This window comes from Mustela lutreola, chromosome 10 (genome assembly GCF_030435805.1).
Source record: "Mustela lutreola isolate mMusLut2 chromosome 10, mMusLut2.pri, whole genome shotgun sequence".
NCBI lineage: Eukaryota > Metazoa > Chordata > Mammalia > Carnivora > Mustelidae > Mustela > Mustela lutreola.
The window spans coordinates 15,537,010-15,554,040 of NC_081299.1; the positions used below are offsets into that span (position 1 = coordinate 15,537,010).

At 42.4% G+C, this 17,031-nt stretch overlaps 1 protein-coding gene across 7 annotated transcripts in view; it reads right to left on the reverse strand.

Annotated features, from left to right (window-relative positions):
- USP48 (ubiquitin specific peptidase 48) overlaps positions 1-16,482 on the reverse strand; it is a 94,605-nt gene extending 78,123 nt beyond the window's left edge. For 6 of the 7 annotated variants that reach the window (XM_059135081.1, XM_059135080.1, XM_059135078.1 and 3 more), the window contains exon 1: positions 16,125-16,481. In XM_059135081.1, coding sequence (XP_058991064.1) covers positions 16,125-16,258 — 134 coding nt within the window. In that variant the 5' untranslated portion in view covers positions 16,259-16,481. Of the gene's footprint in view, positions 1-16,124 lie in introns of all 7 variants that reach the window. The other variant, XM_059135079.1, reaches the window with a different exon arrangement.
- Positions 16,483-17,031: the final 549 nt, after the last annotated feature.

Consider the following 17,031-nt stretch of genomic DNA (forward strand, 5'->3'; position numbering starts at 1 on the left):
TCTGTCTTTAACAGGGGAGCCTGCTTCCCCCTCTCTCTCTGCCTGCTTGTGATCTCTCTCTGTCAAATAAATAAATAAAAATCTTTAAAAAAAAAAATTAAATATACTCCTATACCAGGGCGCCTGGATGGCTCAGTGGCTTTAAGCCTCTGCCTTTGGCTCGGATCATGATCCCAGGGTCTTGGGATCCAGCCCTGAGTCGGGCTCTCTGCTCAGCGGGGAGCCTGCTTTCCCCTCTCTCTCTGCCTGCCTGCCCTCTCTGCCTACTTGTGATCTCTGTCAAATAAATAAATAAAATTTCTAAAAATATATATATATACACTCGTACACCAAACAATAATCATGCTCATTGTGCTCCTAGGTATGTATCCAAAGGGATGGAAAACATCCACACAAAGCCTTCCCACAAATATTTACAAAGCAGCTATACACTTAATTGGCAAACTCTGAAGTAACTAAGAAATCCTTAAGTAGGGGATAAAGAACAGATAAACTATAATACAGCCAGTGAAATACTATATGGCACTAAAAAGAAATGAATTACCAAGCCATGAAAAAAAGCTTAATTGAATACTATTAATTCAAAGAAATCAGTATGAAACGATTAAGTACTATTTCTAACTATATTATTTTGGAAAAAGCAAACCAATGGAGAGAGTAAAAAGTATAGTTGGAGGATGTCAGGAAGGATGGACAGGCAGGGCAGAGGACTTGTAACCAGTGAAATTATTCCATATGATACTGTAATAGTGAATGTATGTCTTTATCTACTTGCCCAAACCCACAGAACACACACACCACCAAAAAGAAAACCCTGATGTAAACTATAGACACTGTGAAAGTTACCAGAAAGGAAAGGGGTGGGGGGGATGAGTTAAATAGGTAATGGGAATTAAGGAGTCCATTTATTTCACTACATGGGGCACCTGAAACTTATTACACGGTATGTTAACTAACTGGAATTTAAATTAAACAAACAAAAAAATATCCAGCAGGAAAGAATGGAAGAGTACCAAATGCCACTTCTTCCCCAGTATTAAAAAAAAAACAAAAACAAAACTGGGGCACCAGGCTGGTCAGTGGGTAGGCCATGCGACTCCTGATCTTGAGGTTGTGAGTTTGAGCCCCACACTGGGCTGGGAGATTACTTTAAATAAACAAATAAGTAAATAAAGTGTTGGGAGAAAAAAACCACCAACCTAAAACTTAAAAAACCAAACCAGGGGCACCTGGGTGGCTCAGTGGGTTAAGCCACTGCCTTTGGCTCGGGTCATGATCTCACGGTCCTGGGATCAAGCCCCGCATCGGGCTCTCTGCTCAGCAGGGAGTCTGCCTTCTCCTCTCTCTCTCTCTCTGCCTACTTATGATCTCTGTCTGTTAAATAAATAAATACAATCTTAAAAAATAAAATAAAATAAATTAATAAAAACAAAAAACAAACCATAGACATTGGGTGACAATGAGGTGTGAAGGGAGGTCCACTGAGTTAACAAGTGTAACCCTCCGGGGGTGCCTTCATGACTCAGTCAGTCCGCTGAGTGTCCTACTCTTGATTTTGGCTTGGGTCATAACCTCAGCAGGGAGTCTGCTTAGATTCCCTCCCCCTCTGCTGCTCCCCCAACACCATTCGGGTGGGCTGGCTCTCTCCCTTCCTCTCTCTCTAAAATCTTGAAAAACAAGCGTAACCCTCCAGAGGGAAACACTGATAGTGGGCGAGCAGGCGTGTGTTAGGACAGGAGGTACACAGGAAATCTCTGTACTTCTGCTCAATGTTGCTGTGACCCTAAAACTTCTCTGAGAAATAAAGTCTTGGGGCCATCTGGCTGGCTCAGTCAGTAAAACATGTGACTCTTGATCTTAGGGTTGGGGAGTTCAAGCCCCACATCAGGCACAGAGCCTACTTAAAAATAAAACAGAACTGGGCGCCTGGGTGGCTCAGTGGGTTAAGCCGCTGCCTTCGGCTCAGGTCACAATCTCAGGGTCCTGGGATCGAGTCCCATATGGGGCTCTCTGCTCAGCAGAGAGCCTGCTTCCCTCTCTCTCTCTGCCTGCCTCTCTCTCCATCTACTTGTGATCTCTCTCTGTCAGATAAATAAATAAAATCTTTAAAAAAAATAAAACAGAACAACCAGACACCCTTAAATACAAAATACAAAAATAAAGTCTACTGAAAAAATCTGAATGAACAGGAACATTTCAATGTATGTATTTTTACCTCAATTGTTTAAAGCTTTTGAGTTCTTAAAAAAAAAAAAACTAAGAAGCTTTTAACTACTATACCAGAACAGTGTATGCAGCATGCTACCTTGTGTAGGAAAGGGGAGGAGTAAGAAAATTGTTTGCTTTTATGTACACAAAGAAACACTGAAATAATCTGATGGGATGATGTGGGGAGCTGTGGCAATGTACATTCTCAATGTACACAAAACCATTTTCCTAACAAAATATATACAAATAAAAATGTTTTCGGGGCACCTGGGTGGCTCCGTGGGTTAAAGCCTCTGCTTTTGGCTCGGGTCATGATCTCAGGGTCCTGGGATTGAGCACCGAATCCGGCTCTCTGCTTAGCAGGGAGCCTGCTTCCCCGCCCGCCCCCCCCACCCCGCCCACCTGCTTCTCTGCCTACTTGTGATCTCTGTCAAATAAATACATAAAATCTAAAAAAAAAAAATGTAAATCATTTTCTTATTTAAACTAGATAACTATCAACTAATCACATAAAATTATTTTACTTTACATTTTTATTGAAGAAGAAACTTTTTACTTAAGTTACTAAAGCACCTATTTTCTCGATGCAGTGAAAATAAAGGAAAAATAAGATAATCTGAACTCTAGGTTCTCATGACGGAAAATTGTACATGTTTTTATTCATGGACTGTACCAAATTCTCAGGTATTAGACATGCAAGATATAAGCAAAAATAAAAATATAAGAGCCACAAACAGGTCCCTTGGCACTTATGTCCCTGTTCTAGGATTTCTCTGAAATACATATTGAAGTCTTAGGCAAAAAATAAGTTTGAGCAGCAACTGACAAAGGCAATACAATTCAACACCAACCTTACGTTAAACATCATGGATGGAAGTCGTCCTAAAGTGTTGACAATCCTTTAAAGTTTATTAGATATATAAAAAATTTAAATATATATATTTTTAAGTTTCAGAATCCAATCAACCTTTGAGGCTCTGCCAACTACCAAAAGTAGAAACATCTTCCTTTTTCCAAACCTCAAAAGTTATGCCCCACTAAATTGAGATTCGAAAACTGCAATGTATAAAAATGATCAATACACTCAAAACTCTTGTAATTAGCATATTAAATCAGTTGGCCTGAAATTCAAATTTCTATTAGAGAAAGGGATTAGCCAAGCAAAAGGGATTTAAGAAGTGAGCTAACTCAAATACTATGAATCTAGTTTCTAAGAGGATATTCCTCAAACTGGTATTCAAAGAAAAACGCTGGGAGGTAGAAGTACTAACTGGCAAGTCAAAAGTCTTTTCCTATGTGGACAGGCTTATTTAACCATTACAATTTGGAAATTTGGGGTGCCTGGGTGGCTTACTGGGTTAAGCCACTGCCTTCGGCTCAGGTCATGATCTCAGTGTCCTGGGATCGAGGCCCACATTGGGCTCTCTGCTCAGTGGGGAGCCTGCTTCACCCTCTCTCTCTGCCTGCCTCTCTGCCTAATTGTTATCTCTATCAAATAAATAAATTCTTTTTTTTTTTTTTTTAAGATTTTATTTATTGGGTGCCTGGGTGGCTCAGTGGGTTGAGCCGCTGCCTTCGACTCGGGTCATGATCTCAGGGTCCTGGGATCAAGTCCCGCATCAGGCTCTCTGCTCAGCAAGGAGCCTGCTTCCCTATCTCTCTCTCTCTCTCTCTCTCTCTGACTGCCTCTCCATCTACTTGTGATAATCTACTTGTGATTTCTGTGTCAAATTAATTAATAAAATCTTTTAAAAAAATTTTATTTATTTATTTGACAGAGAGAGATCACAAGTAGGCAGAGAGGCAGGCAGAGAGAGAGGAGGAAGCAGGCTCCCTGCTGAGCAGAGAGCCCGATGCGGGGCTCGATCCCAGGCCCCTGAGATCATGACCTGAGCCAAAGACAGCAGCTCAACCCACTGAGCCACCCAGGCGCCCCAATAAATAAATTCTTAAAAAAAAAAAAATTGGGACATTTTTTTGCCCCCTCCTACAGTGGAACTTAGTTCTCCAAAGAGGAATATTTGAAGCAGTTCTCAGGCTTTATACAATTTGGGAAATAATGGGTTCACATGTGAAAAAATAATACCTTCCAACTTCACTAATAATCAAAAGGTATCATTTTGTTATCAAAAGATATTGCTTATAAAACTCACGAAAAGAAAAATTTTAAGACTATTTATTTGAGGGGTGCCTGGGTGGCTCAGTGGGTTAAGCCTCTGCCTTTGGCTCAGGTCATGATCTCAGGGTTCTGGGATCGAGCCCCACGTCGGGCTCTCTGCTCAGCAGGGAGCCTGCCTCCCATCTCTCTGCCTGCCTCTCTGCCTACTTGTGATCTCTGTCAAATGAGTAAATAAAATCTTAAAAAAAAAAAGACTACTTATTTGAGAGAGAGAGGGTGAGACAACACAAGCAAGGAAATGACAGAGGGAGAAAAACCTTCACGGGGCTCCATCCCAGGACTCTGAGATCGTGACCGAAGCCAAAGGCGGACACTGAACTTACTGAGCCACCCAGGGGCCCCAAAACTCACAGAAGTCTTTGAAATTTCATACTCAATAGCAAGGGCACAGAGTGACAGGGATGTTCAGGTACTGCACACAGATGGGGGGAGCCTGGGTGAATCAGTCAGTTGAGTGTCCAACTCCTCTTTTCAGACCAGGTCCTAGTAGTTCAGGGTCGTGGGATCGAGGCCCACATGAGGCTCTGAGCTCCGCAGGGAGTTTGTTTCACATTCTCTTCCCCTCCCACTCATGCATCCTTGCTCTCAAATAAATGAATAAAATCTTAAAAGGGGGGGGGGGTTCATGTAACTTTTACAATCTTTGTTTTAAGAAAATAAACAAAGCAGACACTTTACTTACAAGGATGCTCAGAAAGAGCTAACAAAAGAAGGGGAGCGAGAAAAAGGGGCGCAGGCAAATGCTCAGTAGGAAAATGGCTGAATTTTGGGCCATGTAAAATGAAATATATGCAATGACTAGAAATTAGTACTTTTATGAACTCTGTAATACTCTGGGAACACATTCTTAGTATTAAGTTACAAAGTACCTTTTCAAAATATGCAGAATATGGCATTGTTTTTACATATATGCAGGAAAATCAAAAGGAATTTTATGAAAATATTATAATCTTGTTCTCTGGGTGGCAGCTTTTATTTGAGAGGAGTTCAAGTCAGCAGTGAGCTCAAATTCCTTAGAAGCCCAATGCAACTATATTTCATTTTAGCTTATCTGTACTTCTCAAATTGAAGTGCACATCAGTGAATGTATAATAAAGCCACAAGAAAAGCATCCTCTGCCAACCTTGACTCTAAATTTCAATTAGTTTTACCAAAAAAGGTTAAAAGAATTTTTGTAATATTACACAGAAAACAAAAGAATTTTAGAACAAATGAGTTTTTTCTTCTATTCCAATTCTTTGTTAAGATTGTCCCAAATATAATAACATTTTCTAAATAATCAGATCATTACCTTGGAAGCTAAGAGAAATATATGAAGTACAGAGAATTCTCAAAAGGCTCATTTGGTTAATTTTTATTTTTTTTCCCCTATGTATGTCCTCTCTTTCCTTTGGAATCACTGCTTTTTCTATCATCAAAGATCTTTACCACTAGGAGTCATTCAACACTCATCTTACACTGATAAGGTCACAGTGAAAAAAAAATCCTTAAATTCTTCCAGGACCCTTCTTCCCAAATGACACGAATAAAATTAGTCAATTCCAAATGGACTGTGGACTACAGATCTCCTTCTGAAAGACAATACAGCTTTGTAGAGGATATCTTTAGGACCTGGGGGAAGGTGACGATTTCTTAAACAGAATACATGCAAAAAGCAATAATAATAATAAAGAAAATATTGCTAAACTGGACTACTCAGAAATTAATACTCCTGTTCGTCAAAAGATGCTGTTAAGAGAATAAGGCGGGGCTCCTGGTTGGCTCAGTCAGTGCAGCAAGACATTTGATCAGGTTTCTAAATTAAGCCCTATGCTGGGTGGAGAGATTACTTAAAAATCTTTTAAAAAGACATTTAAGGGGCACCTGGGTGGCCCAGTGCGTCGAAGCCTCTGCCTTCGGCTCAGGTCATGATCCGGGGGTCCTAGGATCAAGACCCATGTCGGGCTGTCTGCTCAGCAGGGACTCTGCCTCCCTCTCTCTCTCTGCCTACTTGTGATATCTGTCTGTCAAATAAATAAATAAAATCTTTTAAAAAATAATAAATAAAAATAAAAAAAAATTTAATTTCAATGAGGCTTAAAAAATTAAACAAGCACCCCACTGGAGGATATGTAAATAGTAGAATATGAAAAGGTCAATTTCATTGGTCAACTGAGAAATGCAAATTAAACCATAAGGAGATAACCATGACACATCCATCATAATGGCTAAAATTAAACAGATTATGGTGAGGATATGTAGAAAATGAACTCTTTCACACAGTACTCAGGAGAGTATAATGTGATATAATCATTTTGGAAAACAGTCGGTCATTATCTAATAAGCTAAATAAACACTGATGACCCAGCAAGTCCTCTTGTATCAAAAATGTATATATATGGGGGGAAAGTGTATGTATGTTATTAAAAGATACATACAAGAATGCTTACCACAACTTTATTCCAATAACAGCCAAATTCTGGAAAAATTCCAAAAGACCGTCACCACCAGAAAGGATCAAGTTACACTGTAACACAATGGAATACTGCACAGCCTTAAAAATGAACCCACTACTGCTACCCACAATGTAGACAAACCACACTGTGAGAGCAAATGAAGCCAGAATGAACTACAATGTATAATTAATTGTATACAAAGTTCAAAATAGGCAAAATAATCTGTGGTGTCCAAAGTAAGGGTAGTGGTTACTTTTGAGGAGGAGGATGTTAATGACCAGTAAGAGGCAGTAAAGGAAAGATGGGTGTCTTCAGGGATGCTAGCAACATTTTAATCTTGGTGGTAGATACATAGTTATGTTCCCTTGTGATAATTTTCCCTGTGTAATGTTTATGATTGGTATACTTTTCTGTAGGTAAAAAAATAAATTTTAGTTAAATAAGAACACTAGAGGGGCGCTTGGGTGGCTCAGTGGGGGTTAAGCCTCTGCCTTGGGCTCAGGTCATGATCTCAGGGTTCTGGGATCGAGCCCTACATTGGGCTCTCTGCTCAGCAGGGAGCCTGCCTCTCCCTCTCTCTCTGCCTGCTGCTCCCCTTGCTTGTGTTCTCTCTCTCTCTCTCTCTCTGTGTCAAATAAATAAATAAAATCTTAAAAAAAAAAAGGAACACTAGAAAAACTATGAGGAATTAAGAAGGGTCTAACCTTATCAGATATTCTTTAAAGTATTAAGTAATTGGAACTGTGGTCATAATACAGAGATGAATCAAATTAATAAGGGAAATAAAAAATAAGAAGTAGAAATAAGGGGCGCCTCGGTGGCTCAGTGGGTTAAGCCGCTGCCTTCGGCTCGGGTCATGATCTCAGGGTCCTGGGATAGAGTCCCACTTCGGGCTCTCTGCTGGGCAGGGAGCCTGCTTCTCTCTCTCTCTCTCTCTCTCTCTCTGCCTGCCTCTCCATCTACTTGTGATTTCTCTCTGTCAAATAAATAAATAAACTTAAAAAAAAAGTAGAAATAAATAAAAGAAATAAACCCAAATACATATAATAATTTGTCACATAATAAAAGTGGCCTTTTTAACTAGTGAGGGATAACTAGATTATTCAATATATGGTTTAAGAAAAATGAGTAGCCATTTGGCTAAAAAGTCAATTAAAGCTGGATTCCAATCTCACTCTCTAAATCAAATTAAACTGTAAAGGACAAAGATTTGATACATAAAATGAAACCATCAACACTAAAAATATGTGTGAACATTTCTACAATCTTGGAATCGGGAAATCCTGAAACCATAAAGAAAAATACTGACAAATTTGACCACATAAAAATGAATTTTAATGTACCAAAAGGAGGGGCACCTGGGTGGCTCAGTCGTTAGGCGTCTGCCTTCAGCTCAGGTCATGATCCCAGGGTCCTGGAATTGAGCCCACATAGGGCTGCCTACTCAGCGAGGTGCCTGCTTCTCCCTCTCCCACTCCCCCTGCTTGTTCCCCCCCTCCTCTCTCTCTCTCTCTCTCTCTCTCTCTCGCTCTCTGTCAAATAAATAAATAAATAAATAATCCTTAATGTACCAAAAGGAAAAGAACAACAACAAAAAAAAACCCACCAAAGTAAAAAAAAAAAAAAAAAAAAAAAAATTAGGAAAAAGGATCTTCAGCAGAAGTATTCAAAAAGTTCTTGATAATCAGTTAGAAAATGATCAACAATCAAGGACACACAATTCACAGTAGAAATACAAATGGCCAACACATATAAAAAGATGCTCAATGGTAATAGCAAAAAAAAAAAAAAAAAAAAAAAAAAAAAAAAAAAAAAAGGCATAGGAAAATAACATGCTTTAACTATTAAAGTAGGTGTTTGAAATAAGAATGTCTGGGGTGGGTAGGGGCGCCTGGGTGGCTCAGTGGGTTAAAGTCTCTGCTTTGAACTCAGGTCATAATCCAAGGGTTCTGGGATAGAGCCCCGCATCAGGCTCTCTGCTCAGCAGGGAGCCTGCTTCCTCCTCTTTCTCTGCCTGCCTCTCTGCCTACTTGTGATCTCTCTCTGTCAAATAAATAAATAAAATCTTAAAAAAAAAAAATTACAGAAAGTATGTAGTGTGACATTTCTCCCCTTTTTTCTAAAATAACAATTACACTGATTCTATTCTGCCTTATCTGTAAAATACATGGCACATGAAGGAAGGAACCTCATCTTCTGGGGGGTTATCTCAGAGCCATTCTAGAATACTACACCAAGTCTATAGTAGGTGCCAAAATTATCTGTTGAATAAAAGAATGAATATTTACTCCAGTAAGATATACAGCAGACACTCAAATATTTGAATTTAAAAGACACAGAAAGGAAAAAAATATATACATATATATATTTTTTTAAGTTTTTATTTATTTATTTGACAGACAGAAGACAGAGATCACAAGTAGGCAGAGAGGCAGGCAGAGAGAGGGAGGGGGAAGCAGGCTCCCCGCAGTGCAGAGAGCCTGAAGCCAGAACCCTGAGATCATGACCCGAGCCTAAGGCAGTGGGTTAAACCTGCGGCTTAACCCCCTGGGCCACCCAAGTGCCCCAACAATATACTATTTTAACAATGGTTAGTTTGCCTGAGATTGAGGGACTTTGACTTTGCACAAAAATTAAGGACAAAGTATTCTCTAAGTGTTAAAATGCTTGGCAGCAAAAAAATACTTAACCATGAACCCGAACAGGTAAGGATCCAAGTTTCATGGAACACAAAACACCTATTTAAACCAATAAGATGCATAAAATTGGCAATTTTTAGATTAAATTTGTGTTAAGTGATAAAAGAACATGCAATGCAAATAAAAGAAGAGATTGCTCATCATTATTAAGCAACCATTAAAGCTGGGTAAGGGGGCGATTTATGATCCCATCCTCCCCTCTGCTTACTATGTATGTTTAAAATTTGCATTAAGGGGCACCCAGGTGGCTCAACCAGTTGAGCTAATGACTCTTGGTTTGGGCTCAGGTCTTGATCTGCGGGTTGTGAGATGGAGACCCCAAACAGCGAAGGGGGGGGCATTGGGTTCTCACAGTAGGGGAGTCCAACGGAGGTTCTCCCTCTTCCTCTGCCCCTCCCTCTGCACGCAGGACACTCTCAAATAAATAAATCTTTGGGAGGAAAAATGTTTTTTTTTTAATTAAAAAGCAGGTCCCCCCTGGGACGCCTGGGTGGCTCAGTTGGTTGGACGACTGCCTTCGGCTCAGGTCATGATCCCGGAGTCCCGGGATCAAGTCCCGCATCGGGCTCCCAGCTCCACGGGGAGTCTGCTTCTCCCTCTGACCTTCTCCTTGCTCATGCTCTCTCTCATTGTCTCTCTCTCAAATAAATAAATAAAATCTTAAAAAAAAAAAAAAAAAAAAGCAGATCCCCTAACTTGCACTGAGGGTCAGGGAAAGTTAGCAAAGCACAAGGGACCAATACTGCTAAAGTGAGGAAACAAAAGCCAACTGAGAAAGGAGCCATCAATGATGAACAGCTTGGGTGGCTCAGTCTTTAAGCATCTGCCTTCAGCTCAGGTCGTGATCCCAGAGTCCTAGGATCGAGCCCCACATCGGGCTCCCTGCTCCACAGGGAGCATGCTTCTCCCTCTCCCTCTGCCTGTCTATCTACCTACTTGTGCTCTGTCAAACAAATAAATAATCTTTAATAAGTAAGTAAATAAAGGATAATTTTTAAAAAACAGCTGGATGAAGAAAGCTTCAGAGTGAGGCCCCGCAGCCCTCACAAAGGTTTTGGACTAGGGCTATGAGAAGTCAATGGGCATCATAGTGACTTTCCAGAATGCATTTACATTTCTGCAATGCTCTAATTTCATAAGTCATTGGTACTGTTTCTCTAATGAGAACAAAATAGACATCTTACTCCTATATACAGGGGTAGACTGAAATTTTCCTATCAAAATTTTAACTATCACAAAAAGAAACAAATTAACATATGAGACTTATCTGTTTGAAAAGCATGGGGAGGCCTGGGTGGCTCAGTTGGTTAAGCAGCTGCCTTCGGCTCAGGTCATAGTCCCAGCGTACTGGGATGGAGTCCCACATCGGGCCCCTTGCTCGGCAGGGAGCCTGCTTCTCCCTCTGCTTCTGCCTGCCATCCTGTCTGCCTGTGCTCGCTCTCTCTCTCTCTCTCTCTCTGACAAATAAATAAATAAAATCTTAAAAAAAAAAAAAAAAAAAAAAGGCATGATTAAGGGGCACCTGGGTGGGTCACTCAGTCAAGACTGAGACTCGATTTCAGCTCAGGTCATGATCTCTAGAGTCCTGAGATAGAGCCCTGCAACAGGCTCCTTGCTCAGCGGGGAGCCTGCTTCTCCTTCTGCCTGCTGTTCCCCCTACTTGTGCTCATGCTCAAGAGCTCTCTCTGATAAATAAAATCTTTAAAAAAAAAAAAAAAAGAGAAAAGAAAAGAAAAATTCTCTCTCCCTATGCCTCACCACCCCCCATATTGTGTTGGGGGTGCTATGAGGAAACAAGACATTCTTACACAGAAGAACCGTAAAGTGGAGCCATCATTCTGATCTGTAATTCAGCAACATGGATCAATATGAAAAATGCACATCTCTTTCCAACCAATTTACTCCAAGGAACTTACTTAACTGTTACACTCATTGTTAAGCAAAAACTCTTTTAAGAATTAAGATAAATAATATTTGTAGAACTCTGTGGGTATACGATTTAATACAGGTTGCTTTCACCATGATTTTACTAAACAGTTTCAGAAATGTAAATAGTCTTGAGTCATTTACTCTTTGAGAAGAACTAAACACCTCTTCAGCTCTGGAATCTCAGATTAGTTGTGTATGTAAAGCATAAAAAAGTAGATTGAAAAAAGGCATACAGGGGCACCTGGGTGGCTCAGTGGATTAAAGCCTCTGCCTCTGGCTCAGGTCATGATCCCAGGGTCCTGGGATCGAGCTCCGAAATGGGCTCTCTGCTTGGCTGGGAGCCTGCTTCCTCCTCTCTCTCTGCCTGCCTTTCTGTCTACTTGTGATCTCTGCCTGTCAAAGAAAGAAAGAAAGAAAGAAAAAAGGCATAGAGATAAAATTTGCTGGGACCTCAGATTATGCACGGTCTCAAAAGCACAAGCAACCAACCAAGCAAAGTTGGGACTACATCAAAATTAAAAGCTTTTCTACTACAAACAGTACCAACAAAAATATGAAAGCACAATCCAAAGAAATGAGACTATTTACTAATATAAGGAATTTGTATCCAATACATAAAGAGCTCTTAGAACTCAATAATACAAAAACAACCCTATTTTAAAAGAATTTATTTATTTATTTGACAGACAGAGATCACAAGCAGGAAGAGAGGCAGGCAGAGAGAGAGAGAGGAGGAAGCAGGCTCCCTGCTGAGCAGAGAGCCTGATGTGGGGCTGGATCCCAGGACCCTGAGATCATGACCTGAGCCGAAGGCAGCGGCCCAACCACTGAGCCACCCAGGCGCCCCAACCCTATTTTAAAATGGGCAAAGGACTTTAACGTACAGTTCTCCAAAAATACACAAAAGGCCAAGAAGCACAGGAAAGATGCTGAACTTGAGTCAGCAGGGAAATGCATATCAAAACCACAATGAGGGGGCACCTGAGTGGCTCAGTTGGTTGAGCAACTGCCTTCAGCTCAGGTCTCGCTCACTCCTTAAATTCCGGGATGGAGTCCCCTTATCAGATCATCAGACTCGCCGGGAGTCTGCTTCTCCCTCCAACCCGCCCTCCTCTCATGCTCCCGCTTTCTCATTTTCTCCCTCTCTCAAATAAATAAATAAACTATAAAAGAAAAAAAAAAAAAAAACACCACAATGACATACCACTTATACCCACTAGCACGGCTGTAAGAAAAGGAAAAAAAAAAAAAAAAACCAAGAGCAAGGATGGGGAGAAACTGGAATCTTCATACACTGTAAGTAAAACAGCACAGCCAGTTTGAAAAACAGTTGGTCAGTTCCTCAAAATGTTAACCACAGTTTTATGACCCAGCAATTTCACTCCTATAGATATACCCAAGATAAATGAATACATCCACACAAAAACCCCTACACAAATATTCTTGGCTACATTATTCACAGTAGCCAAAAAGTGGAAACAACCCAATGCCCATCAACTGATGAGTGCATATGTAAATGTGGGAAGTACATACATAAAACGCAATATTACTTGGCAATTAAAAAAAACGAGAAATGGGGGTGCCTGGGTGGCTCAGTGGGTTAAGCCGCTGCCTTCGGCTCAGGTCATAATCTCAGAGTCCTGATCGAGTCCCGCATCGGGCTCTCTGCTCAGCAAGGAGCCTGCTTCCCTTCCTCTCTCTCTGCCTGCCTCTCTGCCTACTTGTGATCTCGCTTTGTCAAATAAATAAATAAAATCTTAAAAAAAAAAAACGAGAAATGGCCAACAAACACACAAAGATATCCACCTCATTAGTCGTTAGGAAAATTCAAACCAAACCCATAATGAGATGCCACTTCAAATTCACTAGCATGGCAAACAAACGGAAAGTAGCATGTGTTGGCAAGGATGGAAATTGAAACCCTCACGTTCCCAGTGGGAATGTAAAATGAACGGCACAGCAGCACCAGAAACCAGTGTGGCAGCGCCTCAGTTAAACATAATTACCGTGACCCAGCAATTTCATTCCTAGGTAGACACCCGAAAGAACTGAAAACACGTATTCTAACAAAAACTTGCACCAAATGTTCATAGCAAGCACAACAGCCAAAAAGTAGGTAGAACAAAATGCTCATCAAGTTAACTATGTGAGGTGACAGATAGATGTGTTTAACCACCTTGATCTTAAGAGCACCTGGGTGGTTCAGTAGGTTGAGCACGTGCCTTTGGTTTGGCCAGCGTCCTGGGATGGAGCCCCACAGCAGGCCCCCTGCTCAGTGGGGAGACTGCTTCTCCCTCTCCCTCTGCCGGGCACTGCCCCTGCTTATGCTCTATCCCTCTTACTCTCTGTCAAGTACATGAATAAAATCTTAAAAACAAAAACAAAAATCTACCTTGCTCATAGTACTCTTTCTACCACGTGTACATATATCAAATCAAGTTGTACACTTTAAATATAGGCAATTCTATTTTTCAGGTATTCCTTGGTAAAGTTGGGGGGGGGTTTTAAGTCCATCAACTGATGAACAGATAAATAAAATACAGTATATATCCAAACAATGGACTATTACTCAGCCACAAAAAGGAATAAAGTACAGTCAATGCTACAACATGGAAAACATGTTACGTGAAAGCCAGACAAAAAAGGCTACACACTGTAGGATTCCATTCATAGGAAATATTAAGAAAAGAGAAACCCACAGAGACAGAAAGATCAGTGGTTGCTCGAGGGGGAAATGGGAAGTTACTGTTTAATGGATATGGAATCTCTTTTAAGATGATGGAAAAGCCCTACAACCAGACAATGGTGATTGATGGTGTACCAGTTATAAAAATACTTAATGTCACTTAACTGTATAAAATAATAAATTTGGGGAGCACCTGTGTGGCTCATGGGTTAAGCTTCTGCTTTTAGGTCATGGTCTGGGGTCCTGGGATCAAACCCAGCATGGAGCTCTCTGCTCAGCGGGGAGCCTGCTTCCCTCTCTCTCTCTGCATGCCTCTCTGTCTCCTTGTGCTCTCTGTCAAATAAATCTTTTAAAAAAATAATAAATTTTGTTGCATGTTTTACAAACTTTTAAATATGAAATTAAATACCAACATCTGCTACAACACGGATGACCCTTGAAAACATTACATTAAGTGAAAAAAAAAGTCACAAAAATCCACCTGTTTTAAGATTCTATTTACATGAAATGTCCAAGATAGGCAAATTAGGAGGCAGAAAGTTGATCAGCCGGTTGCTTGGAGCTTGGGGCACTGGTGTACAGGGCCAATCTAATGGCTAAAGAGTGTGGGAGGGAGGGGCAAAAAAGTTTCTAAAATCAGATCGTGGTGATAGCTGAACAACCCTGTGAACACACAAACAAAAAACACTGGACAGTACATTTTAAATGGGTGAATCTGAAAATGTGACTTATACCCCAATGCAAAACAAACAAACAAACAAACAAAAAACAAAAACAAACCAACAACAACCCTGCTTGGATAGAAACATTGCAACTGCAACTTAAAACTCTATGACATTACCCTTACAGCGATCCCAGCAAATTTCTACTCCTTTATTTGTGTTAAAATCAGAATTATAACAGTGGAAGTTTTTTTTTTTTTCTTTTTTTGGTTACTGTGGAATCTGATTACGTTGAGAGACTAACTGAAGCTTAATAAATTCTATTATACACAGACCCTGTCATTCCAGTACTTAGTGTCGGGAGTCAGATGTGCCCTCCCCGTGGAGCCAGACACCCAGAGCCTGGAATTATTCGTCTGCTTTATGGAAGCTCCCTAACTTGAATCACTTCTGAAACTGGACTTAAATTCCGAAGCGGAGACCTTGACTTCCATTCCTTCCGGATCCCGCCGCGGAGTGTAAAAACTGCAGAAAGCCTTTACTAAATGCCGGCTGAAGTATGGCTACTGAGCATGCCCGGCGTGGCTAAGTCAATTCAACAACATTCCGGAACAAAAAACTATAGTTCCCGCGTTAAAAGGTGGAAAAACAGAAGAGACAGGAACAATGCCTAAGAATTCGAACTAAAAGGAAAGGCAAGGTTCAAGGGCTGGAAGTGAAGGACAGAACTTACACAGCTCAAACTTCGTACTGGTAAAGTGACGACCCCCACCCCCAAAAAAAGCCTAAATCAGATTAACAAGAGACGGGAGGTCAACTGGAGGTGAAGGATACCAATGAGGTAGGCTAACCACACGTTTTTCTAAATCTGCCCTATCCAAAACTAATATGAAGATGACCAAGCCTTCACCGTCAACAGTAATAAATGATACTGTGATGAAACTCACTTCGACGAAGTTCCCTTTCTGCAACAGAAAAAGCCGAGCCGTGGCCAAGATACAACCAACAACGTTTGCTAAACTCTCAGCTCCTGCCTTCAACCATTTCCACCGCCATCTTCTAGATAAGAACCCAGAATCTTTTTCTAAAGGGCTTTCAGCAGCATCACCTCCGCGCAGCGAGCCCGGGATGGCTGCGTTGCTCAGGTCGCCCAGACGCGCTAAGGAGGAAGCCTCCACCTTGCTCCTCTCCGCGCCTGCTAGATGTACACACCTGGCTGCCGTCCTCCTTCCCCCAACATGACCCCTGGCCACTGGTCCGCTCTTCCAAGGTCCGAAGCGAGGGGTCGGGGGGGGGGGGGCGCAAGGCCCGGTACGCGGGCCTCACCTGCACACGCCGCGGATGCAGGGCTCCAACCAGATGCGGTAGGCGGTCTCGATGTGCTCCTGCGACACCTCCTCGGGCCGCACCGTCTCCGCCCAGCGCCAGGCCGCCTTCTCCAGCTGCAGCCGCGGGGCCATAGCCTTGGCCCGAGAAGCGCCTCCCGAGCCGGGCCGTAGCTGCTGCCGCTCCTGCTGCTGCCGCCGCCCAAATGGGCTCCGCCACCTGCCAGCAATGGGGACCAGGCGATTCCTCAGCCAGCTGGCCAGTCAATCACCTGTGCGCGCCACTGCCGCCGCGCCCGCCCGCCCGCGCCCGACCCGCACGACCGGCCGCAAAGCGCCACCGCCGACACCCGACACCCCCCGCGTCCGCAGACGTTGGAGGTGTACTCCCCGTCGCTGTGGGCGCATGCGCGTTCCCAGCAACCTTTGCGCCTCCCGCGCCTCTAGCCCGACGGGCGGAGGAAAGGGAAGCAGCTGTTTGGGGTAGTGTTGCCACGTCCTCACCGGCGCTGCTGGGCAAGCAGCGTCTCAGTTCCTAGCTAGGCTAGCGTCCTGCATACCACTACCCTAACAAGCCGGCGCCTCGAGGGCAGAAGGCTGCCTATTCTTGCTCTGTGCTACTTCCCCTTTAACCTTGAAGGAGTCACACGAGAAGCTAGTTCAACGCACACCATAGGGTCGCTGGACTGCGGGGTAGGACCCGAAACCGGGTCACCAAAAAAACCAGGGTCGGCTCTCTAGAGGATGATTAAACTTGAACCTGGGCCGGTTCCGAATCCTTTCCCGAGCCCTCCTGACGTCACGGGACGTTCTGGGCTTTTCCTGAACTACAACTGGACTACGTGTCCCGGCGTGCTTCCGTGCTGTCACTCACTGGATGCTATGCATGCTGGGATTTGTAGTCCTCG